Here is a 27,635-nt window from a genome sequence, read left to right on the forward strand (position 1 = left end):
ATCCTGCATGTCTGCCTTGCTAAAGCCCTCCTTCACCCCCAGCAACTGGGCTGCTGCACTATAGTTAAAAAATAAATAAAGAAATAAAAAAATAAGGCTGATCTTTTCTGCGGCCCTTATGTACTTCATAAACAAGCATGATCTACACTTCAGGGTATGCAGATGTAAAGGAGGACATAAACCCCACATATTCAATTCAATTCAGATCAGAAAGAAAAGAGAAATTCAATGCTACTATGCTGAAGAGGGGGGAGGTCAATAAGCACTTTCCATTTCTAGTGGGTTGCTCGACATACCTTGAAATGCTTGAAAGGCAGAAAAAAAATTGCAACTCAATTGCATTTGCTGCTGGTAATTTATTTCTATGCTACGCTTTAACACATAGTTAGAAAATACCCTTTGCTAGATATTAACCATTTAGAGCTGGAAAATGGATTCCTGTAAATTCCAACTGCCCTATGATTCTTCTACTAATACTTTCTATTCCCATATCAGGGAAGGCTACGGTTATAAAGGATGCACAAGTTACTATACTTCAGCCTCACAATACAGGTCTTGTATAAAGTGCATCTTTTTCAACAGTCTCCTGCTGTACATCTGGTCTACATGTAATCTAAATAAAAACCACTGGAATGGCTAGCTTGTTCACTGCTTGGCCTCTTCTGGCACCAGGCCAGTAGGCGTCACTGTGACATGGGGAGGCAAACCAAGCCTAGTTGGTTTTCCTGCCGAGCATGGGAGTACAAAGGCCCACATTCCAGACTGCGGGCGGTACAGCAGTTACTACTTCAGTCTCTGGGGACCCTACTGTTTAGATGTAAAATTGAACATTATTTTCTCTGTTTCCCTTTTTACAGTATACAGTGTTTCTTAAAAACATCAACAACCAAGTCAAATAGAAAGACTATTACTATTAAGACAAAGATGGCATGCATTGACTTCAAACTTGAGAAACAGTACATTTACATACACACACACACAAATAAAAAATGAAAAGATTTATTTTTGGATGTACACAAAAGCTTGAAATGATTAAAAAAATATTTTATTTCAGGATGTTTTGGACAAAAACAACAAGTTTACTGTACTGTTTACTTTTCTTTCTACACAGCTAAAGGGCTTTTGTTCGAAACGTCCTGACAAATATTTTTTTAATCATTTAAACCTTGTGTACATCCAAAAAACAAAAACCTTTACACCTCCTTTCAAACCTCTTTCCCAAATCAGAATGACCAAATAATGGAGCTTGCAATTTGAAAAATAATGGATGAATGTAAACATCTGAAGGCTTCTCTGGGAAGAAGAGCCTGTGGCTTGAAAGCTACCCTGTATAAACATGTTTTAAAATAAACACATACAATGAATTCTTGAGAATGACTCAAATAAGTGGTTTTCCCCCCACATAGATGTCATAGAGCTCTCCCAATCCCTGAAGCGACAAGATAATTCCTGGTACGAACTGTTTAATTTCTAAACAGAACCAAATTGATTATTATGTTTCTAGCCCTTCGTGAGGAACATGCTGTACATATTAAAGATTGAATTAATAGTTGTTGTTTATTCAAATCACAGAGACCCTTGTTCCTCTGCTGGCAAAATCTTGCTGGAAGTTTTCCCCATACATAGTCTGCAGTATTGTTGCCGTCGCTTCCCAAATTCTTTCCTTCAATTACCCTGAAAACCTGCATTGCAGAAAGAATTGCTTAAGGTTTAATGAAGGGATCATTACTCAGCCTGCCCGCTGAGGGAATGAAGCTTATGTTATTGTGTTGGCCAACGAATGCAAAGCCAAAATTGACAAAATGTCCCCAGCTTTAAATATTGGCAGACAGCGTGTGGTGGCAAGCCACTTTCTATTAAACGGATTGCGCATCACTTTTGTTTGTGTTCGCACAACATATATGCACCTATCACCTGTCATCTGTTTCACTTTATAATCCACCACTATTTATTATAAAACCCATACTGAAGGCTTGCTTTTGTGCAAGAGAATATATTGCAATGTAACTAGTATTCTGATAGCAGTAATTGCAAATGTTGGATTCTACCAGGGATACATTAATCTTCATAAAGCCTTTATGAAGGCTGTAAGACAGTCATTTGTGCTTGTGTTGTACGTACAGCGTAGGAGAAAAGAGAATACTGGAAGAGGCCCTTGTTTGCTCATACTCCAGGACTGCTGTTCTAAAACACCTAGTGACAGTCTATTTGACTGGGAAATAGGTGTGTCTCTATGTATTGTCCGGTTCATTACTACCTGTTCTATTCTAAACCTCTTTCTCCACAGCAATCAAACACCTCAGTCCATTTAAGTCCATGTTCACATTTGACTTAAGGAGACATGAAAAGAAAATCCTTTCGTGGAATGGATGTTATTTACCTAGTTCATCCCAGAGCTGCCTGTACTTGTCAGTCATGGTAGTGCCTTGCTGTCTCCATAGAGACAGACGGGGGTCAGCCATGAACTGCTCTGTTATCAGCGTTAACATGCGAGCGCCGTTTGAATCCCTCATCTTCAACATTTCTCGCACCTGGTGAACAAACAAACGGCACACTTCAGTGAACTGGATTCTAAAAAACACACAGCAGAGAGAGCTCTTAATTTTAGAATTTCTTTAAATAGATTGTTCCTTTAGGTCAAACAAATAAAATATTACAATAGGACAAGGTAACACAACATAAATCCCCTTTGGATTATTTGTCCACAGATATAATTTATTTAAAAAAAAAAAAGAGATTTACTATATAAAATGTATATAGAAAAAAAAATTCTCCTCTGCTTGGGATTACATTTGAAAACACAGAACCAAAATAAAATAGGGTGTTTTAATGATGTCATTTTCCAAACAGAGAGCCTGAATCTATAAAATAAACTAAAAACACTGTGGCATTTCAGGTGCTAAATTTAATTCTGCAAAATGTCAGTTCTTGTGTTGACTGAAGTGCACATCTATTAGCTTTGGGCTAACACAAACCCATACCTTTGCAAACAGCAAGTTGAGCTGCTTCCCAGATCCATGGTATCCACCCTGGGAAAGGAAGAGTTTAACCTGTTCTTGGACCTGCTCCTCATCCAGGTGCCAACAGTTCTCATCATCGATACTGGCCCCCGCCGTGGGGTCGGGGGCACCTGCAACAAGCGCAAACACACTCTTACTGAGGGGGCTAGGGCTCTGTTTACAAGAATCACTGATATAAGAATCAACTGCATATAGTGCTCAAAACCACTGGGACAAAAGCATTCCTACACCAACCATGTAAAATAATCATCTTTGCTTAGATCTTAGAATTAGCATCTCCGCTTAGTGAAAAACTGAGATTTGCATCGCAACTGGAAATAAGTAAGCCACAGATGCTTAAATGCAGTGGAAGTCATGACAGTAAAATACTGTACCATTTTAATTGAAAAGACATTAAGCATAACACAGCATGACAGTTAAACTAAGCACCCTCACGAGACGATCGCTTCAAGTATACTGTAGCGAAATAGGATTCTGCAGACTTGAGTAAACATAATCGTGACTATATAACAAGATGCTTACACACGAGGACTTGTTTTAATGTATTGTCCTCAGTGATTTTGCACCATTGACATCTGTATACTGTATTTACACTGCTGATGTGCGGAGGCACACTTTTGCCAATTCTAATCATATCGGTCCGCTTTTAAGAATCAATCGCTTATAAAAGAATCAAATCATCCGGGACAGATGTGATTCTTATAAACGGAGTGAACTGTACATAAAAAAATTATTATCTATAGCAAAAAAACACACCTTTTCTCAAGTACAGAAATGTGAAATATAGGTGAAAAAGTAAACATTCAATTGTTCACATCAATAAAGAATGTACAAATAACATTTCTTCAGAAGAGTTAGTGTAGGTGACAAACTCAGTAAAACAAACGGAGCTTGGAAATATAACCCGACACATTTCTGCACATACAAGACATTCAGCATATCAATCATTACATCTGCCATACATAAGTAAATACAATACATACACTTGCTTAAGAGTCATATTAATTCTATTAAACCATGCCATTATTTGATTTACACATACAGTATGTATGTTTATGTTTCACACCCAATGGGCCTGGTTTAATTAAAGTCTTCACACCTAAATGCAATTTGCACCATTTTTCTTTGGTGCTATTTTTTTTTTTTTTTAACTGTGAAATTACAAACTTAATAACAACTCATAAGGTTAACTTAAGGAGTCAAAAAGTATGACTATGGTGTTTGTTATATTTTTGTTAAATAAAATATGGTGCAAACTGCATTTTGGACTCAAGACCATGATAACTCAGGCCCAATACTTCTGTCACAGCACCACCTTTAGTGAGATAGGCATTGCTTTCTTCTTTAGAAGGACACTGCTTTCAAATTCTTTTGAACTCCTACTGGTCTTCTGCTTCTTCACTTTATTTGATTGTCACTAATAACTCAGAATAAGCAAACAATCCCAATGCAATGCTAGAGGCTGCGCTCTGCTGAGTCACTTGGAACTATGACGCATTAAGTGATCAGGTATGGGGACGCATGTACAGTCTTGAAATATCTGAACCTTCAAAATCAAAGTACAGAACAAAGAACCAAAACATCTTAAACAGTATAAAAAAGGGGAGCAGTGATTGTATTTCTACCACTAAACAAGATAAAAGATACATTTAAAACATGTGGTTAGCACCCTTTAAGTGTGTAAGAATCTGATTAATGCTTTTATTCATAAATAAACACATTAAAAAAAAAATTACAAAGCAAATCAATACAGTTAAAAATAGTCCCCACTGTTACAGCAGTTCATTTGTCCAACAGTCCAGCTGTGTTGTTGATCAAACTTGGACTCTGGACTTCATTACATAGAAAATGCTAAAGTAACTCTAAAGTTCTTGGAACCCTAACTCTTAATTGACCCATCTGAAAAGGAACCATTAAAAAGCAACAAAAATAATAAAAACAAGTAAATTTATTTCTACCATTCCCCAAAACTGCAAGGATTTATTGTCACACACTTCCATAATCATAAAAACAAGTAAAAAAAAACAAAAAAAAAACAATTCCATCACTCATAGCCTTTTAATGCTGTATAGGTCACCCTTTAATTCAATACACATGAATACTGTAATAAGATCCACAGTTTTAATTTGGTTTACCTAGTGTTCAACTAAAATTTTCTTTAAAGGAACAGGCCTTGCCTTTAACAGGGTATATGATTTTATTCTATTTGAATACCTTTTTCACCCATTTAGTATTACAAATGCTACCAAATCCCCCTATTTCCAGTCTGAAATAGGGCAACAGTACAGTAAATAAACATTTGTATTAATATCAGACTTCCAAGGGTAAATGTGTATTAACATTTTTGAATGTCAAACAATGTTGGAAAAAGTTGCTGTAAACCGGTGCCAGTTTATAGCCCACAGCAGTGGATGGAATAGAAGAAAGTCTTGAAATACTGAAGTAAACCAGTATTTCAAAATGTTTTTGTTTTTATTTTTTTATTAATAACCACACAAAAGAATCCAGCAAGGAGATTTTGCCGTAGGATGTTGCAAACATTGACACGATGTCCGTCTGGAGTTCTAATGATGAGAATGCAGACAGAAGCACTGAACTTGTGCTTTGTGTTTCCAAGTACTTGACAGAATACAACTGGAAAGAACTGAGAGGTTGCTATTTGAACATTATATTATACAGATGTATGTGTTGGGCCTTTCTTCAGAACCTTCCAGTAACACCTTCATGTATAGTAGTTTTTATCGGGCGTGAGATTCTCAGGGCTGTAGCTTGTTAAGCTTAACATGAATCAAGCGATGCACTTAACTTTGGGATTGTTCATGCAAACCTTTTCTCCAAAGAAATGAACTCCATCTCAAGTGCCTAACTGTTGAATGTGTTCCTTCTTCCAACATTTGATCATAAAATATACAAATCTGCATTTATCTTTAAAATAATCATAATTGAAATGCCCCTCTGAATATCCTGAAGTGGGCCTGTCCTATGACTTTCCACATCTTCATGTGTGGGTCAAGTTATGTTGAACAGCCTGTATGCTTATTTATTCATCTTGCTTTGGAGCGAGAACATTGTAACTTGGCATAAATAAAAACCAAAAAGTATGGGGCTTGTGAAAGAAACCAAACAGAAACCAGAGGAAACAAATATTGAAATATTAAAACCGGTCAAACCATGTTTTTTAAATGATACACTATGAACCACAATCTGAAAACTGTTCAGTGCAGCTTTCACACAGATTGCAGAACATACCATTTATACTGTATCCAGCAGATACAAAGCAATTCTTAAAAACAACCCCTCCACTCTCATCCAGGAGTTTAAATAAAATAACAGGGTTTCCATGCAAGATGACAGGCTGCTATTTTGCATTTATTCAGATCCTCTACCTCCCATCACCTGAAAAGGGGAGCTGAGTTGAAACAAGATACTTAATACACGTGTCACAAAAGACATGCATTCTCCTGATAAAAGGAGGACAAACAGAAACACTGAAGTCAGACAAAATATATATCTAGAAGCATTGCGATTTAATCTCTAGTCAAATCAATGCTTAAAACATAATCCAAGATTATGTGCTTACAGTAGATGCTTTTAAAAAACCCTGTCCTGCCAGGAAGGAAGAGGGTGTGTGGAAGGCTGCTGACACCGATCAAGACACCCAGGATAACTTACCATGTACTTGATTAATCTCAGAGTTCTGAGAGAGAATCTCATCTGCTAGTTTCTGGGCAGTGGGTAGAACCTCTGTGTGGTGCACTGTGATTAAATACTGTACAAATTTCTGTAGTTGGTCTCTGTTCATTTGAAATAGCGTCTCTGAAATGGGAAGATGCAGTTTGACCTGATCCGGCTTGCGGATCCGGTATAAGGAGAGTGCTACAACGTGCGCACAGTAAAAGATGTCCTTGTTGCCACAGCTACAGGTAACTGAGGTAATCTTGCAGCGATCAAAGCTGATAGCAACGTTGCACACGATCTCCGGCTCTGACTGGGAAGCTGGTTCTGTCACTGTACCACTCAGGTGAAACCCTGCAAAAAATGAGAGGAAAATTACCACAGGGCTCTGAAAGAAGTCATTTCTGTACCCTAGAGAAAGACCATTCAGTAATAGATGGTCAAGCTAAGACATCTTTATGATTATACAACAGGGGGCATTTGCTACAGCAGTTTTGATTTCAAGAAAATGTACTATTCAGAAGTCTACTCGAGACTGTTACAGCCTTGGACAGTTTCAGTATCTAGCTGTGTTTAATGAAATAACTCATGAGCTTTGTGAATAGGCTACAGTACAGTAAGTGGAACTTTAAAGTTGAAAAATGATTTGGCAAATTATATTAGCGGACTTTAAAATCCATTGCTTTTTTTTGCTCAAGGTTCATTCATTTTCAGCGCCAGCACTAATTCTGGTTATAGTGAACTAGAACTTTTCGGTCAGATTTGTCACACAACTGCACACATTATAATCAAATTGGGTTTCCATATTAGGTACAGATACAACACTATGAGAGCAAAGTGCTAAATAGGAATCCTACCATGCTTAAAAATACATATTTAATGATGACTGAGAAGATATGTTCTTAAACCAAACAAGAACTGGTAAACACTTTTACAATGACCACTTAACAAAAACTTGTTAAAGATGCTTTTAAAAATGTAGAAATGCAGATTATGCACTACTGTATATGTAGTACTCTAGTATTTCAAAGGATTAAATAAATGAGGGATTTAAAACAGCTTAACCCTGCAAGTCCTTTCATATAAATCTCCTTGGCAACATAGGAACACTATACAGATAATTAAAAACGGATAATGAGCATTAGACAAGCCACTATAAAACAATGCCACATTATTGTCCTATTTTTTATTTAGTTGTTGCCAATTATTATTATTTTTTTTTTTACCCCAGTTCTCCCCAGTTTGGAATGCCCAATTATTATTTTTATCCCGGTTCACTGCTGCAACTCCCGCTCCGACTCGGGAAAATGGCAGCAGACACACATATCCTCCGAAACGTATCCTACCAAGCCGTCTTTGCTCGCGTTGCAGATATACTGCGAAGCCACCAGACCATAGTGCCGGAGGACAACACAGATCTGAGTGGCTTCTACAGCAGACCCGCAGGCGCCCTATCTGCCACAGGAGTCGATGGTGCGTGGTGAACCAAGGAATTCCCAGCCAACAACTGGCCGAGCGCCGCCCCCTGGGAACTCCCTGCCACAATTGGCGATGGCATAACCTGGACTCGAACCAGCGATCTCCAGGCTATAGGGCGCACCCTGCACTCCACACGGAGAGCCTTTACTGGATGCGCCACTCGGGAGCCTATTACTGCCCTATTTGAACAGAAGATCATTCTGTGAATGCAACTTTGCCTAACCACCAGGACACAAGGCTACACCAGAGATTAATGAAGGCATTAAGTATATATGGATTCTTGGGTATTTACTCTAAAAACAACAGAATATTTTATTCTTGACTATGTGGAGACAGTAAGAGAGTATCTCCCGTTTCTTGCGTGCCAACATATTCTGTATGTTATTAGCCTTAAAACTGTTTTTTGTTGCCTGTTCCTTTAAATCTGCTTACACACCCGAGTCCTGAAATCACTGTGTGAGTACTCTTCTTTCACAGTGCAGCAAGGAAGAAGAAGAGCTGCCCCTATTCATTTGAGGTCATTCACAGTCTGACAGGCAGTGATGCCCATACTCCAGAGACAGGCCAAGACACAGTAGCTCCCACAGGGACTCTAATATAATGACATTCTGCAGACTGTCAAGACCCAGGGCACAGGGATCCCTCCCCCATTCCCCACCCCCTCTCCCCTGGCAACCTTCCACAAGCCTCTTTGCCACCTAATCCCAGCAATATCACATACAAAAATAATAAATAAAAAAAAACACACACACACAAATCCTCTCTTGAATATAACCTCCCTTTCCTTTCATCAGTACACAATGACATACTGTACTGTACAGAGACATCTCCAAATTATATTGCCAAGTTCTCAACTAGTGCTAAAGGCAATGGTAACCAAGTATATATTGCATATATGGTTGCCTCCACTAACACAAAAACAAACGCTCTTCTTTTTAAAAGATAGGTTTCCATTAACTTGTGTTGACTAATGCAATATGACAGACCACATTCTTTCAAAATTAAAATTAGGAGATTTAAAAAGCATCTTCCTACGCCTACAACAATTAAATTTGTCAAAGGGAATAAAAGCCATGGGGTGTTTTTGTAACTGTCAGTTTCTTGTTGATTTTCTTTCTCTTTTTTTTTGTTTAGATGTTCAGATAACATACATTATATATATATATATAAAAAATAAAGTTACAGTACATGTGTCTCTGTTGAAGGAGTTAAATGTCTAGAAACAACAGCTTTCAGTGCCAAGTTAGAATCTGCCAATGTGGTTTTCAATTGAATGTTGTTACTGCACCTTTACCAAGGCTTTAATCGTTCTCTAATGTTATAAAAGGGTTATTTGTGTATGCAAGCCTTGCCGTGTTTGTAAAATACATGTTACTTTAAAAGGAGCAATACGTGAATTATTATTTTTAAACACTGTACAGATCATTATTCAAATGATTGCCTTTGGTTTTACCTGCAACTGGGATCCGAGGTCATATCATATTTAAGGTAGTACTTTTTCTAAAACAGTAATTACACTTAAAATTGGGTTCAGCCCATTTATTACTAGATACAGTACATGTATAAACCTATGATGTCCAAATACCAATCAGACACCCTTTAAAACAAAGGTGTATAATAATGGTAATCAGGTGGACAATCACAGACTTTGGAAGGATATATTGTAGTTTATACTGTAATGCATATCAAATATTAAAGCATCTTATAACAGAGACTATTTAACACTGTTGTTAATATTGATGTACTGCAGGCTGGTTTTAAATGGTCACTCGTTCATTTTGGCGTACCGAGTAAAATTCCAGATTCAGGATTGTCCACGTGGTAAAATGTTGACAACAGCTTTGCCTTTTTTCCCCTATTGCAGTTGCATATTCCTGGCTGAACTGTTGGATGAAAAGAAGATTTTCACAAAAAAACATAGGATCTAACATCTCGCATTCCTTTTTCCTGACAACAGTGGCAGCAGCAGAAGCAGCTAGTGGAGGAGATCAGGCAACGCTTGAATAATCTGGAGGTGAAAACTGAAGGTGTCGCGTGGGAGCGAGATAATTCTCCTGAGTGTGCGCATCGTGCAGGAAAGCCATTTTATGGGTGGCTTTAAAACGGGTCCATTGCATTTGAATCATCTGCCTCCTTGCCTTAATAGTGTCTGTGTGCATCTTGCCATTTACAGGCGGACCGGTCAATTATTAGCTGCCCTTCCACACTATTGGTTGGGCTTCTTCCTCTATTGTTGAAGTGAATAAATATTTACACAGAACCGCCATCAGAGTGGAGATTTAAACACACACACACACACACACACTTTCCCCAAGACTAGCTAGAATGATGCAGTCAATTAGGATTATTACAATATGTTTAATTGTGCTATTAATCATCCAGGTCCTCTGGAGTGATAAACAAGAGGCGGCAGTCCGGAATTGTTTATGAGGCTGAAATAAGTCATTTACTACTGTCACTTCCTCTATGTACTCTCAGAACACACTTTAACATATAATCATAACAAAAATAACTTCTTATACTGTAGGGTTCCATTTACTGTACATTACCTAAAACGCTTTGCAAAAAAGCCTCAAGTCATCCAAAAGAACGTTTATTACTGCACAAAGGAACCTATACATTAGCTACCACGCTCCTCAATGGTAAGACATTGTCCTGTAATAGTAAGAATGTGGCAAGTGTAAATACAATGGTAGATTAAGCAAACAACATTTACATTTAGGATTCACCTGTGATAATGGAATACATCAAGTACAGAGACACCTTTCAATGTCTCATGGTATATTGTTATTTTTAATGGTAAACACATGATACTCAATGGTAAATTTATTATTTCTTACCACAATGTTTTATGTTATTACTACTATTATAATTATTGCTCAAAATGTAAAAAAAAAAAAAAAGTTCTAAAATGATATCTTAGAGGATACATAGACATCTAATCTCCTTGTCACCTGGCTATGATGCAACATCCTGCCTTTGCTTTCTATCTCGTCCTTCATATAGTATAGTGAAAATATTACTGCTTAATATCAATCTGCTCTATGTGTATACGAGTCATTTCTGTCAGCTTAAGCCCAAGGCAACTTTCAGGCTTTTTCTTTCTTAACCAAGTTAAGCAAAACTATTTTAATGATGTTGTTTTTTCTATCTCTGCATGTTGGAAGAACTTGCTGGAAAACGCCCCCTAAAAACAAGTTACTTGAGCTTCTGCAGCTGTAACACATATAGCACTAGATTCTTCCATTCTGTGATTTGAAGTAATTTACAAACCGCTAACCAAGATCATGCAGCAGTCTCTTGACACAGGGGTGGTACCGACAGACTGGAAAATTGCAAACGTAATACCGATCCACAAAAAGGGAAACAAAACTGAACCAGGTAACTACAGACCAGTAAGCCTGACTTCTATTATATGCAAACTTATGGAAACTATAATAAGAGCCAAAATGGAAAATTACCTATATGGTAACAGGGTACTGGGAGACAGTCAACATGGTTTTGTCCTAACTAACTTGCTTGATTTTTTTGAGGATGCAACATCGATAATGGATAATTGCAAAGCATATGACATGGTTTATTTAGATTTCCAGAAAGCTTTTGACAAAGTCCCGCACAAAAGATTAATTCTCAAACTGAACGCAGTTGGGATTCAAGGAAACACATGTACATGGATTAGGGAGTGGTTAACATGTAGAAAACAGAAAGTACTGATTAGAGGAAAAACCTCAGAATGGAGTGTGGTAACCAGCGGTGTACCACAGGGATCAGTATTAGGTCCTCTGCTATTCCTATCTCATTAATGATTTAGATTCTGGTATAGTAAGCAAACTTGTTAAATTTGCAGACGACACAAAAGTAGGAGGAGTGGCAAACACTGTTGCAGCAGCAAAGGTCATTCAAAATGATCTAGACAAGATTCAGAACTCAAATGACATTTAATAGAGAAAAGTGTAAGGTACTGCACGCAGGAAATAAAAATGTACATTATAAATATCATATGGGAGATATTGAAATTGGAGAAGGAATCATGAAAAAGACCTAGGAGTTTTTGTTGACTCAGAAATGTCTTCATCTAGGCAATGTGGGGAAGCTAGGCCAACAAGATACTCGGATATTCAAGGGAAGTAATGTTAAAACTGTACAATGCACTTTCTGGTCACCTCGCTATAAAAAAGATATTGCTGCTCTAGAAAGAGTGCAAAGAAGAGCGACCAGAATTATTCCGGGCTTAAAAGGCATGTCATATGCAGACAGGCTAAAAGAATTGAATCTGTTCAGTCTTGAACAAAGAAGACTACGTGGCGACCTAATTCAAGCATTCAAAATTCTAAAAGGTATTGACAGTGTCGACGCAAGGGACTTTTTCAGCCTGAAAAAAGAAACAAGGACCAGGGGTCACAAATGGAGTTTAGAAAAAGGGGCATTCAGAACAGAAAATAGGAGACACTTTTTTACACAGAGAATTGTGAGGGTCTGGAATCAACTCCCCAGTAATGTTGTTGAAGCTGACACCCTGGGATCCTTCAAGAAGCTGCTTGATGAGATTTTGGGATCAATAAGCTACTAACAACCAAACGAGCAAGATGGGCCGAATGGCCTCCTCTCGTTTGTAAACTTTCTTATGTTCTTATGTTCTTATCTCTCATTCCAGTATTTAAGGATTCACTTTTTTAGTATCAAAAGAACAGACGCATAATATTAACATTATTTCTATTAAATGGCATCCCACAAGATGTTATACCCAAAATGCTGAAGCTAGATATCACTATGTGCCTTACTTTGTAAATATCAGAGATGTATTCATGAATTTGTTGCCATATTGCATTAATTTTAACACAACTCCAAAACGCATACACTTCCTTAAAATTAATATATATCATATATCAAATTCCTGTGTTGGTTTACTAAAGTGACGTGCTGCAACATTGGTTATTATACTAATCCTATTCTATAAATTATGGGTCGTGGGTTTAGATATGTATGGATGTTGAAGTCATAGATTTGAGAATGTGTGTATTATAAGATTGCAGGTATGATATTTAAAAATGCAATACAAATTTAAAAAAACAATAATAAAACAAATTACAGTACTTGAAAAGTTGGCAGATAAAAGTTGCCTTGTGTTTTATGGGCTTAACTGAACTTTAAAGCAGACACTGTAGATATCTCCTAACATGCTCCTGCACCAATCTTTTCTGTTATCCAACTCCCAAGAACAGAGTCCTTAAATAAAAATAAATACTATATCCCCAATGAGACTGAGCAGCACAGCACAGCAGCTAAACATTAGGTATTCCTTCGTCTTATATTATGCACCCTACTTTATATGATTAAATGATGCTCAACTCAAAGTGGTAATGAATGGTGAAACACCAACTTTGACAATATGATTGGGCAAGGAAAATAACACTTAAATGACTTACATTCACATATTGGAGTATATTGTTAATTTATATAAAAACCACATTGCTAGTACACAAATATCAAAAGTAAAGTAGCCTATCAGTTCTTACACTTAACTGTTAAACAGTCATCATTGACCAACTGTCAAATTTAAAACTACCTCATCACTAAGTCTGAGAAGCAATTCCCACAAATAAAACCACTTCATTAGAATAAAAACAAAACCCTTGCGTTTATGATTTCTGTGCATGACTCTACAGTGGGCAGATTCAAGCACTATCAAACTTGAACATGACCTTGTTTACACCTGCAGTTTGAAGGTGGCTCAGTACAAGGAGGACTCGCACAGTTGCCTGTCACTTCAGCTACAGGAAGAGCAGTTGCGTGACATTCAGAACCAAAACATTTTGAAGCAAGTGCAAAATGTAATCATATTAAACATTTTTGGGTACAAGCTATTATAAAAATTACACGCAGCAAAAATATGACTCTTTACTTGACTGTAATAGTAATATAACCTATCCAGGTTATATTACAGTGCACTCCGATAACAAATCACTGATATAAGAATCAACCACATACAGTGATCAAAACTACTGGGACAAAATCGTTCCTATCTAACCATGCTAAAATAATCTGCTTGTAAGAATCAAGCAATCTGCTTATAAGAATAATTTCGGGGAAAACTGACTGCACAAATTTTGCGGAGCTTTGCATCTCTGCTTAGTGAAAAATAGAGATTTGCATCGCAACAAAATAAGTAAGCCAAAAGATGCTTAAATGTAGTGCTAGTCCCAATAGTAAAATACTGTACTGTGATGTCATTTTAACACTGTACTGTGATGTCATTTTAATTCAAAGGCCACTACACAACACTGCATGGCAGTTAAACTAGGCAACCTCACGAGACAATCGCTTCTCAAGTATACTGTAGTAAAATATGATTCTGCAACCTTGGGTAAACATAATCGTGATCCTGTAACAAGCTGCTTACCCACAAGGACTATACTGTATTTAAAACTGCTGATGCATGGAGGCATGCTTTTGCTAATTGTAATTGCATTGTTCCGCTTTTAAGAATCAACTGCTTATAAGAATCAAATCATCTGGGACATATGTGATTCTTATAAACGGAGTGCACTGTATTTTACACATGAATGAAAGTAGTACTTAAATAAATAAAATAAACAAAAGCACAGCAATTGTAGACAAGTGATTACCCACAGTCATGTCTGTGCGATTACATCAGATCCACTCCCACAGGAAGTCTGCTCTTTTCCCCTGCACCAGTGCTGGCATATATCCATAAAAGATTAAAAACACTGTGTCATTTGCTGATAAACTAAAATGAAATATTAAAAGACTTTTCAAACACTACACTGTAATGGGACATGAGAACAGCATCCAAAAGTAATACTTTGTTTCCAATATACTGAAGTCATCTCAATCCATTTACAATACTTTCATTCCATTTGAACACACAGGTACTTAACCCCTTCCCTTCCAGAAACAAGGCAGTAACAAACTTTTCTATTTTTTGGCTGATTCATAGAATGTCACTGGTCAGCAGAATTGAGCTTGTTAGAGACTCATTTGTGGGGGTTCCCAAGTGACACATCCAGTAAAGGCACTCCACATGGAGTGCAGGATGTGTTCTACAGCCTGGAGATCGCAAGTTCGAATCCAAGCTACGTCACAGCCGACCGTGACTGGAAGTTCCAATGGGGCGGCGCACAATTGGCCGAGCGCTGCCCGGGTAGGGAGGGCTAGGTCGGCAAGGGAATCCACGGCTCACCACGCATCAGCGACCCCTGTGGCCGATAGGGCACCTGTGGTTCTGCAGTGGAGCCACCAGATCTGTGTTGTCCTCCAGCATTATAGGTCTGGTGGCACTGCTGTGGATCTGCAGAGCGAAAAATGACGGACTGGCAGGAGCACGTTTCGGAGGACGCGTACTCCAGACGCCGTAAAAAACTGGCGACAACTAAATTTATTAAAAAAAAAAAAAAAAAGATTAATTTGTTAAAAAGGGTATTTTGAGAAATAACCAATAATAATAATAATAATATCTAAAATGTAAAGGGCCAGAGTTCACAGAAAACTAGGAGTGTAGAAGCAAACACAGACCAGGTTTTCTGTTACTGCTGCTGTACCATTAACAAGCCTAGCAAAAAATTAAGACACCTAACTTCTGGATTTAACTGCTGCAAAACCTAAAACATTACACTTGGTAGAAAAATAGGTAAATGCCAGTTGGCACAGTGAAGTTTAAAAACTGATTTAGAATGTGTTAGACCAGGGAACTGGTTACAAAACATAATAGGAAGTAAACAGTATAAAACACACATTAAGCTATCAGCCCAGTCATTCATTAACAAACGTATTGATAACAGGTTTTAGTTATTATTGTTCAGAGTAGTTTATTAATCCATTATTTATTTGTTCTGCCATTGCGGCCTAGTAGTCCCCAGGTATTGTAGTACTACCTTACATCTTTTTGCGCTACAAGAATTATTTTAAAATAGTGCAAATGTCCAAAAAAAAAAAAAAAAAGTATTTTCTTAATAGTTTTCTACTTGCGCTTCTGAGCCTCATTCACCAGTTAGAGTTATTGTCTCATTGTACCATTTAAATCTATTATTTACTCGTTTTAAAAGCAGATGAGCAGCCCTCTTTGTGCTTTTATTTCCACCCCCAAGTGACCAAAAACATGGCTCCATTATAAGAGCAACCACACACACCCTGCTGTTTTTATTCACCGGCATATTTTTTCATTCAGTTACTTCTGAGCTACATAGCTGAAATTAGCTATTCATTTTGAGAGGGAAAGCCTTGCCTTGAACAGCACCCTGCCGAGAAGGAGAATGACACGCCGATTTGTATACAACAGCATCTGCCACTTTACTGATGGGCATGTTTAATGGAACCTGGTAATGTGCGGAATCACACTTTGTTCACTGCCTTGTTTATTTAAGCAAGATATGCCGAGAGGATTAAGTTATGGCGCTCTCTAACCTAAGACAAAAAACTACCCAGACAATGGTTGATTTTTCTAATAACTGCAGGAGTAAATGGTTTTATACATCAATTAGGCATATTCTAGCAATACTGCAAGCACTAACACTTCCTAAAAGCCCTTACTGGCTATAAACAATTTAAAAAGAGCTTTTTTCAGATCAGTAAAATATCAAATTAGGACCAACAAATGTATTTAAAAAAAAGCAATTACCATGAAGTGCAATATACAGCATGTTGGATTTGTACTACAGTATAGGTTTAACCAGAGTTGAGGCAAGTCTTTACATAAGTAACACATTATTGTAATAACATTACTTTTGTCAATAAACAGGTAATATAACACGTTAGATTTTTTATCTGAGTAATAATATGTTATTTTCCGCAAAAAAGGAAACAAGCTCATCTTGTTCCCTTTTCTCTGCTGTACCCCTACATTAGTGGCTTTTTCGTTTTTACCTCCAATGAGCCAGACTGCTCTAATGTTGGTGTCTCACCACTGAGGATGCGATCTCTCTTCAGGGATGTCACAGCAATAAGCCGTGGGGCAATCAAACCGTCAGGCTTTGTCATCGAATAAGGCTAGCACTAGGAACGAAAAAAACTGGACAATGCCAATTTTGATGATACACTTCAAAAACAAAAGGAAGCTTAATAGGACAACATCGAGAGGAGGCTCACTCACAATTCTAATGTTTATATGATGTTCTCTTCATATTCCTGACAGACAGGAAATATAAAGTAGATTGTTTACATGCCAAAAATGAAATGTTACACTACAAAAAACTGTAAAAACCTGGTTTGACTCGGTTAATAAATTAATTACTAGATATATTTCAGCAGTTAAAAAGTAAACAATAGTCACAACTATTTCGCTGGACAAGCGAAAGAAACATAACGAGTTACTTTTTGTATTAAATAAAAAGGACATCATTTTTTTTCTGAAGCAGTGAGTGACGAGCAATAAGTTACTTGTTCTCCAGTAACGTGCCCAACTCTGGGTTTAACTGTCAAAAAATGGGTTAGTTAAATGTGTTTGCTGAACTATTTTAACTCACTGGTATGCTTTATGTTACCTTACAAGTGCATGTTCTTCTACATCTTCCAAATTACAACAAAGCTAGCATTGTTGATTCCTGTCTTTGTGTGTATGGAGAGGGGGTGGTCATATATAGGGTCACTGTGCATGTGTATGCAATTACAAAAGTGCCAGTTTTAAAAAAAAAAAAAGAATGACACCCCGCTTATTAAGATTAAACAGACTTTTATTGAAATATAATTAGGGCTTAAAGGTTTCAGTTTAATGGGGCTCCCAAGAGACGCATCTGGCACTCCGAGTGAAGTGGAGTGCAGGATGTGCCCTATAGCCTGGAGGTCGCCGGTTCGAGTCCAGGCTATTCTATTGCCGACCGTAGACGTGAGCTCCCAGGGAATGGCGCACAATTGGCCCAGTGCCGCCCTGGGGTGTCCTCGGCTCAACGCGCACCAGCGACCCTTGTAGTCTGACTGGGTTCCTGCTTGCCTAAAAAATAATTGGATATGCCAAATTGGATGAAAATAATAAAACAATTGGAGATTACTAAATTAAAAAAAGAAAGAAAACAAATTATTATTATTAGCTACATACTTATCAAACCTTACATCGGAGTACCTGGCATGATGAATGTTTAATTGTAGGAACAAATGTACAACTTCTTGTATGCAGAGATGAATTACTACAGTACACTACAGTCATACGATGGGGTGGGCAGAAAAAGACTGTAGTGTGATAGATACGCGGGAGGTAATGGGTGTACAGTGAAATCTGTGACTTCTCACAATTCTCATGCATGCAGTTCTGCACTGCTGGAACCCTAACGAAGACAACATCACTTCAACACAGAAATAACATTTGTAATAACTGATTTTGCCAAATAGTATATAAACTCCCACCCCCCCCGAACTGAAGAAAAAAATAAAAACCGAAACATTCAAGCCCCAAATAAAATTAACAAAAAAAAAAAAAGATTTCCCTAGTAAAAAACTGAAAAGTGAAAATTAATTTACAAAACTGCATGGGAGTTGCAGAGACAACCTACAATTATAAAATGGAAATTTCATAAAACCGCTGGATTGAGAAAGACAATCTTTTAAACTTTAACAAACAAACAAGGGTTAAGCTTTTGGGTTGAAGCCATTCTCAACCCTCTCAGCCACACACAGCACGCTCAGCGTAATGTACTGTACCTACACAGAGTGGTTCACATTCCAGCTGGAGGAGTCCTGGGCCGTATCGCACTACTTTTCAAATATTACCACCACCTGGCCAACTGGAGTAGGAAACAGTAGCAATGCATTTATTTCTGAAACAGCTGCGGTCAGACAGTTTTAAAGTTCAAGCAATTTGGTTAAACAGCTACCTTTTCTTTAAGGAGGAGAGCTGATATTTTTCCTCAAAACAAAGAATATACAACAAGTCTTTTCTTCTCCTCCAAGGGCTTGGGAAGCAGGTCTGTATTTAACCTTCATGACCTCATATGCAAGACATTAAATCTTAACATGCTTAGCCTTTCTCAAAGCTGTGGAGTGTTTGTGAGGTCACCCAGACCAGGCTGAGGGTTTAGAAGCAGGAAGGCCGCAGACTAAAAATGTCTCCTTTGCTTGTTCCCAAGCCAGACACAGAACACAATTTTTTTTTTTTTTTAATTAAATAAAGACCCTGGTAAGAAGGACACTCTGATGAATCAGTACTCTCCCAGTATTAAATCCCTTGTGCCATATACAAAAAACACCAACAGTCTTACAAAAAAATAAAAAAAAATAAATTTACACAGTTCCTGGAGTGTTATAGGTACTGTAATTTATACATATATAAATATAGTTAACAGTAAAAACTCAAATGTCTAATGACTTCAGAACAGCGAAACAGTGCACCGCTCTTTTAAAATGCAAATCACTACATTTTTGGCCTTTAGCTTGTACTTATTGTTTGAACTTTTAGCCTTGAAGATTTACAGTATCCCAAATTATATTTGTAACACAATGACAGCACTCATACAGTAAATGTGCAATATTGCACAACTCTTGTTTGTGGTGACATCACTTTCCCCGGTAGATTCCTACTTGATACTATTAATCAGAGTGCTGTCATGCTGGCAGATGGCACACAGCTAGGACAATCAATCATCCTTTTGAAAACTGTCACGTAAAAATACACCAGAGATTTCACTGAATAAATAGAAGTGAAATATAATGGAACAAATCTTCAAAGAATTATGACATATCTATGATAAATAAATTATATATAATTTACAATAACAAACACAAAAAATAAAACCTAGCTCCGTTTTGGAGCGATAACTAAACTTATTGGTTCCAGTTCTATCTAACCAGTGTTATTGAGAGAACATGAATGGATTCACTTTTTTCATCTCTATTTTAATCCAACTCTCTTTCACTTTTTGTCTCTCTCTATTTCCTTTTGTTCTGTATTTACTTTTCCCATCTCTATTTTATTCAACTGTCAGGTTTGCCCTGCTTCTGATTTGCTTCTTGGCCCTTAGCGTGCTTCCTCTCCGCTCCATTTTAATTCATGCCTTTAAGAAAATGTTTTAACTTTTTAAAAAAAAAATTAGCTATTGGTCCCTTCCCCATTTCTTCTCTTGGTTCATTATCGTGCTTCTACTAATGCTTCCTCTAAAACCCAGACACTTCTTCAGCCTCAATCCATTTTCCTGCCGCTGGTAGTCACAGAATGAAGGAAACCGTCTCAATAAAATAGAAGCCAAGGATAGCAGGGGCTCGGACAGTAGACTCAATAGAAAAAATTCTCCTCAACCGAAAACAATGATTTAGAGGTTGTTTCCTCTTTTATACAGCTGTACAGGACAGAGATAGTAATGTGAAGAAACTTTAAGCAGGTGTTTGTCAAAGTCCCATTGACTGCAGACGACTCAAATCAGTGGTTAGAATAGTTTTGATCAGCAAGCTGCACCAAGATGGGTCTGCACATTAAACAAGCATGTCAGACATTCACCTACCACCATGGCTATATATCCTAAATTAGAGCTACTGTACAGTATCAGTAACATGACCACACATATCCACGGCATATATAAATGTAAGTTTGACACACAGTACATTCAAGCAGAGGGACACATGCATTCATATACAGTACCCAAGATTCTGATACTCTCAATAGCTTCAGCACACAGGCAGTCGGACCCAATTTACTGCACTAACTTCAGTGCATATTTCAAGCTGTAAGTAAACAAGACACTCCACCCTCTAAAGCAACTCCCAAACAACCAGCACCCTGAGAGGTTACCTTAATTCTGTCCCACTTCCCTGCCACTCCAACCCCCATCCCTCACGATGGTTGAAAAAAATAATGCACGCACACGTGCACACAATTTAAGCTTGGTAACCCGTTCAGCTGAAAGCTGGAATCACCTTGTTTTTATGATTTCTTACGTACTGCACTTTGGCTTGAGAGAGAAAGGTCATTTGTGCCTCTCAGCAAGCAATTAACATTTAAAACTTGTGAATTTTAAACTTTCCGTTTGCTCCTGTCTTTTGAATTGATAATCCACGAAAGAAAGAAAAACAAGAAACACAGTAGCTTGTGCGACAGGGGGGTGGGGGGAGCCTTGCTGAAACCTGTAGAAGAATTTTAACCCCAGGCAGCCCATGTATTGATTTTATGCCTTCGTCAAAATATACACTGCGACATCTTACACTTAAACATTTTTTAGCAGTAAAATAGCAAAACAGCTGGTAAAATAAATAGGCAGTAAATAGGTACTGATGAAAAGGTATGGGGCCGTGCTCTTCTAATTTTGTCTCAGTGTGTGGTCTCAAGTAAAAAGCTTAAAATAACGATTTGAAAAAAATTCAGGACGTCACAACAGATTTTATTAGTTCCAGACAACAAAATCAATGTCTAGTCAAATCACATTTAAAAAACACTTTACCCATGGTGATTATTTAGCTCAGGACAGAGCAACCAAATCTCATTTAACCTTTTGCAGTCCTACGGTCGGACCAGGTCTGACATTGCAAAATTCCCTTTCGGGATCCTAGTTATTTTTTCTCCAAAAAAAGCAAAGAAAAGTTTATAAATCACCGAGAAAAGCCGGAAGCAATATGTATAGTACCTTCACCAGACATAACGCAGGCATAAACTTCCAAGAAGGCTGCTTCTGCATCCAGCACTCAAAGATAATCACAGACATTTGCCAAGGAATAAAATAAAGACTTGGATAGCATTACTGAGGAGTTTGGTGAATAATCGAGTGATCAGGATAGATTTATTAGTATGTTTGACTCAGAAGAGGTATGTGACAAATATAGCTTACGTGGGGTAGGGTAGGGCTGGAGATGTGTGTAATGAGTGTCATATTGATATGCAGTGCCTTTTAAACCTGTTTTACCGTGAATAAAATGACTACTCAATTTAAACACCGTGTGTTGTTTAATGTTATTTTTCATAGAAAATAAATTGGGCCTGACGAGCTTGACACCTGCAGAATAAACGGACCTCAAAAGGGTTAATATAAAATGCTAAAAACACAAACCTAAATATGTACAGTTGATATCATAAAGGAAACAATCATCTTTTTTGCTGCAAGAGGAGTTCGGAGATGTAAAAAAAAAAACGGCGCTGCTATTAGACACAGAAAAATAAAAGTTCACGCAGCAAAATCACTAAACTTAACACTGTAGACCTGACAACACCAATGTGCATTTGAAAGTCCACTCAAAAACAGCAGACAAGTAAACTAGTCTTGCGTATGCCCATTATTTGTTTCTTTCTTTTGCCAACAGGTTAATTTATATTCAGCAAACTGGTGCTCTCTTTCTCTAGTTAACAATTACCTCTCAACTCGCCATGCCCAAATTAAAGTTTCAAGGCCGATTAACCTAACCATTTACTCTGGGCTGAAAATAATAGAAGGCAAAAGCAGGGGGATACAGTAACAAAACCTGGGGAATAGTAGTTTGGAATTACATGCTGTGTATGCAGGACAGGAAACAGGACACCTTACTCTACCATTAAAGTGGCAGGCACAAGGTTGAGAGATAAAAACTGGGTTACCAGCAATCCCCTTTAGTTTTTTGTATCTTTAAGCAAAATAAAATTAATTGAATAATAAAACAAACAAGTTGAACCACTGTGTGACAAAGTAAATAATGTGGGCATAACTTTAGGGCCTCGAGAAAGAACAAATGTGTTTTGCCTGTGTGAGGTCTTTTTTGAAGACTCTGAGAAAGGCCCCTGTGTAGATAAATCAGTTTCACGGCAATATCCTGCTCAAAATGTCTGTAAAAGCACAGCTGTATTCTATTCCTGTTCGTACAACACAGAAACAGGCCCTCCACTGCTCCAGAAGGCCCTCTGAAAGGCTGTTCTGTTTTGTTTGGTCTAAATAAAAGACCAAAAGTCCTGCAAGAGGCCCAGGATGTTCCCTCAGCCTTGGGTGGGGGTGGAGAGGCCCCAACACCTGTTTCCCAGCAGTCTTTGAGGTCATACAATACGCCTTGCTGTGACAAGGGACACCATGATGTGGGTCTGAGTCACATTACAAGCATGATCAGTTAGACCAGATCTTTGCATACAAGAAGTGAAACGAATGCTTGGAGAGGGAAGAGAAAAAAAAAAAAAAAAAAAAAAAAAAAAAAAAAAAAAAAGCAGTACCCAGTGGCAGCTGGTGGAAAAGCAGAAACTCAGTTGAGACATACGATAACACCAGGGCTACGGTAAAGTATACATCATTTAGGAGGGTGGGGGTGATCAATTTAATGCCTTTGAGATTTCCCATACCACTTGCCATTAGCCTATTTGTTTTTCTTAGTTATCCTTTGTGATTTATGAAGGTCAGAAGTTTTGCTGTGCATAAAGCAGATATGAAAATTGAAAAACATCACTATTATTAAAAGCCTTTTGTGAATGTGGTCTTTGTTAGAAATCCAGAGACGTTATATTTTATAGAATTATATGAACTGAAAGTGAGCATCTGAGTTAGATATTTTATTTATCTCCCTTAGGTGCTATATGTTTTAGCAGGAAGATCAAAGTTACCTCAGTACTGTACGTGTAATGAGCATGCAGCACCACGAAACCCGTGTTGTTTACCGTACTGATGAGGGGCCTGTTTTACAGCACATCTCCAGTGGCACGGACAGGCGCACACATGATTGCATTACGGCCAGGAAAATCGGTAGACACCCATGGACCCACTCCCCCTTTTCTCACAGACGAATGCAAGGTTAGTCATTTATAAGCAGCTTCTGAGAGGTACAACCTTCCCCTACTAGAGGGAACACATGAAATGACTTTTCCCCTGGTCACGCTAACAAAACAGCACTTTATTAAAGCAGGAAGAGACTGCAAAACAGCAGCAGATGGAGGTCAGGGCTTCAGCTCTTTGCTCAGTTAAGATAAATACCCATCCACTGCTGCCTGGTGCCCACCTGGCTTCATTTCATGTGTATTCAAATTCAAAATGATTTACCCTGAATGGCCCAAGAGAGGCACCTTTGTTTAGTTTTTTTCTTTTTTCTGTGGCATCACTGATACAGGTGGGTGAGATGACCATGCCATGAAACACGATCATTAATGCACACAGCCACATGTCAGCTGCCTGGCTTGGAAAGTGAACCCAGGATCTTCCGGCTCCCTAGCCTATAGCTCTAACCACCAGACCACTGGGCCTCCTTGTTCTTTCACACAACCTCAAAATTACAAGAGAATTGGGTTGTCCCGACAACACGGGCACTTTACAATAATATATCCTTTTTTCTACACATTACAGTGAATAATTGGAAACGCTATGCCTTTAGAAGAGCAAAGTCAAGATTTCCGTGAGGCAGCTAAAGAACTATTTTTTTTTCAGTGTTCCTACTACAATAGCTTGGTTCTTCCTGAAGGTCAACATACCTCTGTGTACCTTTTAATGTACTGTAACAAAGAGTGTTGTACTGTAGCCATGTTGTTTCGTTATTACTTATTTTTGTTAGCCCCCAGTTACATACAGTAGGTTGTAGACAAACATCATTGCGTAAGAACATATAATCTCCTCTCACAGGGATGCTAAATTATCAGAGAACGCTTAAGAGGATATGTATTCTATTACAGTACATTTAATGTTCATAAAAACCTAATGATATTTAAATGTGATGGTCTCTGGTCGGTTCTGTATCTGAAGTATACTTTAAATTGAATTATGACGTCTCGTCAAATGTTTCAAACATAGTTTTGTGTTTGGATGAAGGAATTAAGGAGACTACATATAATCTGATGGAGTAAGATAATTCAGTGCATTTGATAGACAAACAGCACACTCTTGGAGCCTGGGTTACAGGAAGGACACAGCAGTCAAAAAGCAAACAAGTACGAGAGAGAGAGAGAGGGAGAGAGAGAGAGAGAGAGATTAAACCAAACCCTGGATCTGAAGAAGCCACTACAGAAACTCTGGCAATCATCCAACTATATAACCTCTGTGTACCAAAAACCCATGTACTATACATCGTCATTGAGCCTTCACATAGAATGGATTCAGTTGTCTTCCATAAAACTCTGTTTACATTTCCTATTTGTCCTCAAGTACTCAATCCAATAGTAAAAACTTACACAACATGCATGTTAATCTACTGCCACATAGGCTACCCCAACATTTAAACCCCCCCCCCCCCCCCCCCCCCCCCCCCCCAGGTAATGATAATAAACTAATGTACCATTTCAAGTACAAAATGTAACCATTAGTGAATGGGTAAATGTACCAAAGCTGTCGCAGATGCAAAATTGCAGACGACTGGAATGCTACAAGGCTAAACCGAGAGGCGGCCCTGTGCTTTACCAAACGGAACCCAAGTAGCTAGTGTGAAAAAACTGAGGGAGAAACTTACCTCTATGCCTGTGTTGTAAGGGTCGACTGAGAAACCACCCTTAACACTCTAGTTCCAAAACCAAGGGCTCAGAGGGAGATTTAATGAGTGCCTTAAGCACAATGTTTAGCCTCCAGAGAGGAACAAATGTCCTTCACAAGTCCCTTTCAAAAATTGCTCCACCAGGAAGTGACCTCCTGGATAGACCAAGTCAATCTTGACATGGCAAGCTGAAATAGTAGTTGATGCAAGCCACCGCTGTGGTTTTGTCTGTATGGACAAGCACATGTCTCCCTCGAACCTCCTGCACACATTTCTGCAAGGCCAGGTAAACTGTCTGCAGTTCTAAAACACTGATGTGAAGACTCTGCCAAGTGGGTTTCCACACACACCCAGCCATTCCACACTACGTCACAGCCCAGGCTGGATGTGATCGTAGTGATGGCCTCCCTTCTGGTAACACTGACCAGCACTATGTCTAGGCATAGATGGGCAGGCTGTTTCCACCAAGAGAGTGCGTTTGTTTAGACAGTGGTGGGGCACTGTCAATAGGCTGCCGCGGTTCAACTTGGACTGAAAAATCCTGCTGTTGAACCAGGCCTGCAGAGGGGGCGCATGAGCAGGAGACCCAACGGAAGGGTCTGGGAAGCTGCTGCCATCAGGCCCAGAAGTTTCTAGAACATTACTTCCATAAGCACTCTGTTGGAGATGAAAAACAGGTGGCTATTTTATTGCTTGGACAACAGAGCAAGTTTTTGTTAACCAGGCACAGCTCATCCAGTTGCTGTGGCGACGGCCTGTGTTTCTCAGAGAGGGACCGCAACAAATGTGACTGGTAGGCTACCAGGATGTTGTTGTAGTTCAGCGGCAAACACACTGGCTGAATAAGCTCTCTTGAGGATCACCTCAGGAGACCTGGCACTGCTTGTTAGGACAGGCAGCGTCCTTGGATAGGTGCACTGAATTAGGTGCCTGGACCAAGGCAGCAACAGAAGCCTCAACCAGCGGAAAATGGGCCAGGCCCAGCTTCTCCGCATCATGCACCCTATAAAAAGAACGTCCATTGACCGGCAAACGGCAGGTGCTGTTGGTGGATGGTCCCAGGAAGACGGGATCTCAAAGAGAAAATCTGGGTGAACTGGTGTAGATAAAGGAGAGACGGTAGGCTCATCAACGAAAATCGACTGCCTTGTTTCCCATACTGTAGGCCAGGTCTTGATTAGCTGTATAAGCTCTGCCGACAGCTTCTCCTCAGAGGTGGCAATGGACAGAATATACTCTTGTAGCCAATCTGCGCTTGCAGCCCCATGGGGCCCAAAGGGGCCAGGTGGCGATGAACATTCCCGCAGTAATTCAGCAGGACGGTTCCTTGGTAGGAAACAGCTGCCCTGTGCTTTTTCACCTGTGCCAGGTCTGCTGATCGCTTGGAACGGCGACTCTTCATCCGCTTCCGGAGGTGTAAGTGACGCAGAGCAGTCCTTAGAGCTGCGGGACTGCCGATTCTCAAGCGTGTGCTTGGAAAAAAGGGAACAAAACTCGCAGACACTGCGACTGCTGTGCTTGTCCTCAATAGGGAGATTGGCCTCTCACAAGGTAGAACCTGGGCATGATGCAAGTAGGAAACAGATACCGTTGTACAGGTGCTGCCTCAATCTGCTTTAAGATATCAACCAGGCGGGTCAAGACCTGAGTGGAACCGGTAACCTGAGCACTAGTCAGTAGCGGGCTGGAACTGGATTGGTACCGGGTCGGTTTGGTAGTGGTTTGGTGTATTTAACACAGAGTCGGTTCTGGTTCTGGACCTGTGCAGTCCTGTTTCGGAACCTGGTTGGCAACAGGCCGGTTCAGTGGCTTTTGCACCGTGTAAAACCGATTCAGTGACTGTAGCACTGGGTCAGTTTGGTGACTTTAGCACCATGTTGTTACCAGGACAGTACTAGTACTGGTGCGAGAACCTCGGTCCAGGTTCAGTACCGGTACGGTACCGGGTTGGGAGCAGATGGGTCGTGACCTTGGTACCAGTACGGAACGGGTCCACCTGTTCGCAGTTACCATGGATGGCAATACGGGGATGCCCATCTGTAAAAGCCACTGGCAAAACCACTCAATCAGTACCAGGACGAGAGTGTGAGGGGACACCTACTTGCTAGAAAAGATTAACAGCCTTAAAAAGCA

The 27,635-nt window shown here is 39.0% G+C and overlaps 1 protein-coding gene across 2 annotated transcripts in view; it reads right to left on the reverse strand.

The window, feature by feature from the left end:
- LOC121300767 (zinc finger SWIM domain-containing protein 6) overlaps positions 1 to 27,635 on the reverse strand; it is an 83,934-nt gene that overhangs the window by 26,970 nt on the left and 29,329 nt on the right. For both annotated transcript variants that reach the window (XM_041229613.1, XM_041229604.1), the window contains exons 2-4: positions 6,693 to 7,049; positions 2,982 to 3,130; positions 2,381 to 2,531 (exon numbers count right to left, since the gene is read on the reverse strand). In XM_041229613.1, coding sequence (XP_041085547.1) covers positions 2,381 to 2,531; positions 2,982 to 3,130; positions 6,693 to 7,049 — 657 coding nt within the window. The remainder of the gene's footprint in view (positions 1 to 2,380; positions 2,532 to 2,981; positions 3,131 to 6,692; positions 7,050 to 27,635) is intronic.

The sequence above is a fragment of the Polyodon spathula genome, chromosome 2, assembly GCF_017654505.1.
Source record: "Polyodon spathula isolate WHYD16114869_AA chromosome 2, ASM1765450v1, whole genome shotgun sequence".
Classification (NCBI taxonomy): Eukaryota; Metazoa; Chordata; class Actinopteri; order Acipenseriformes; family Polyodontidae; genus Polyodon; species Polyodon spathula.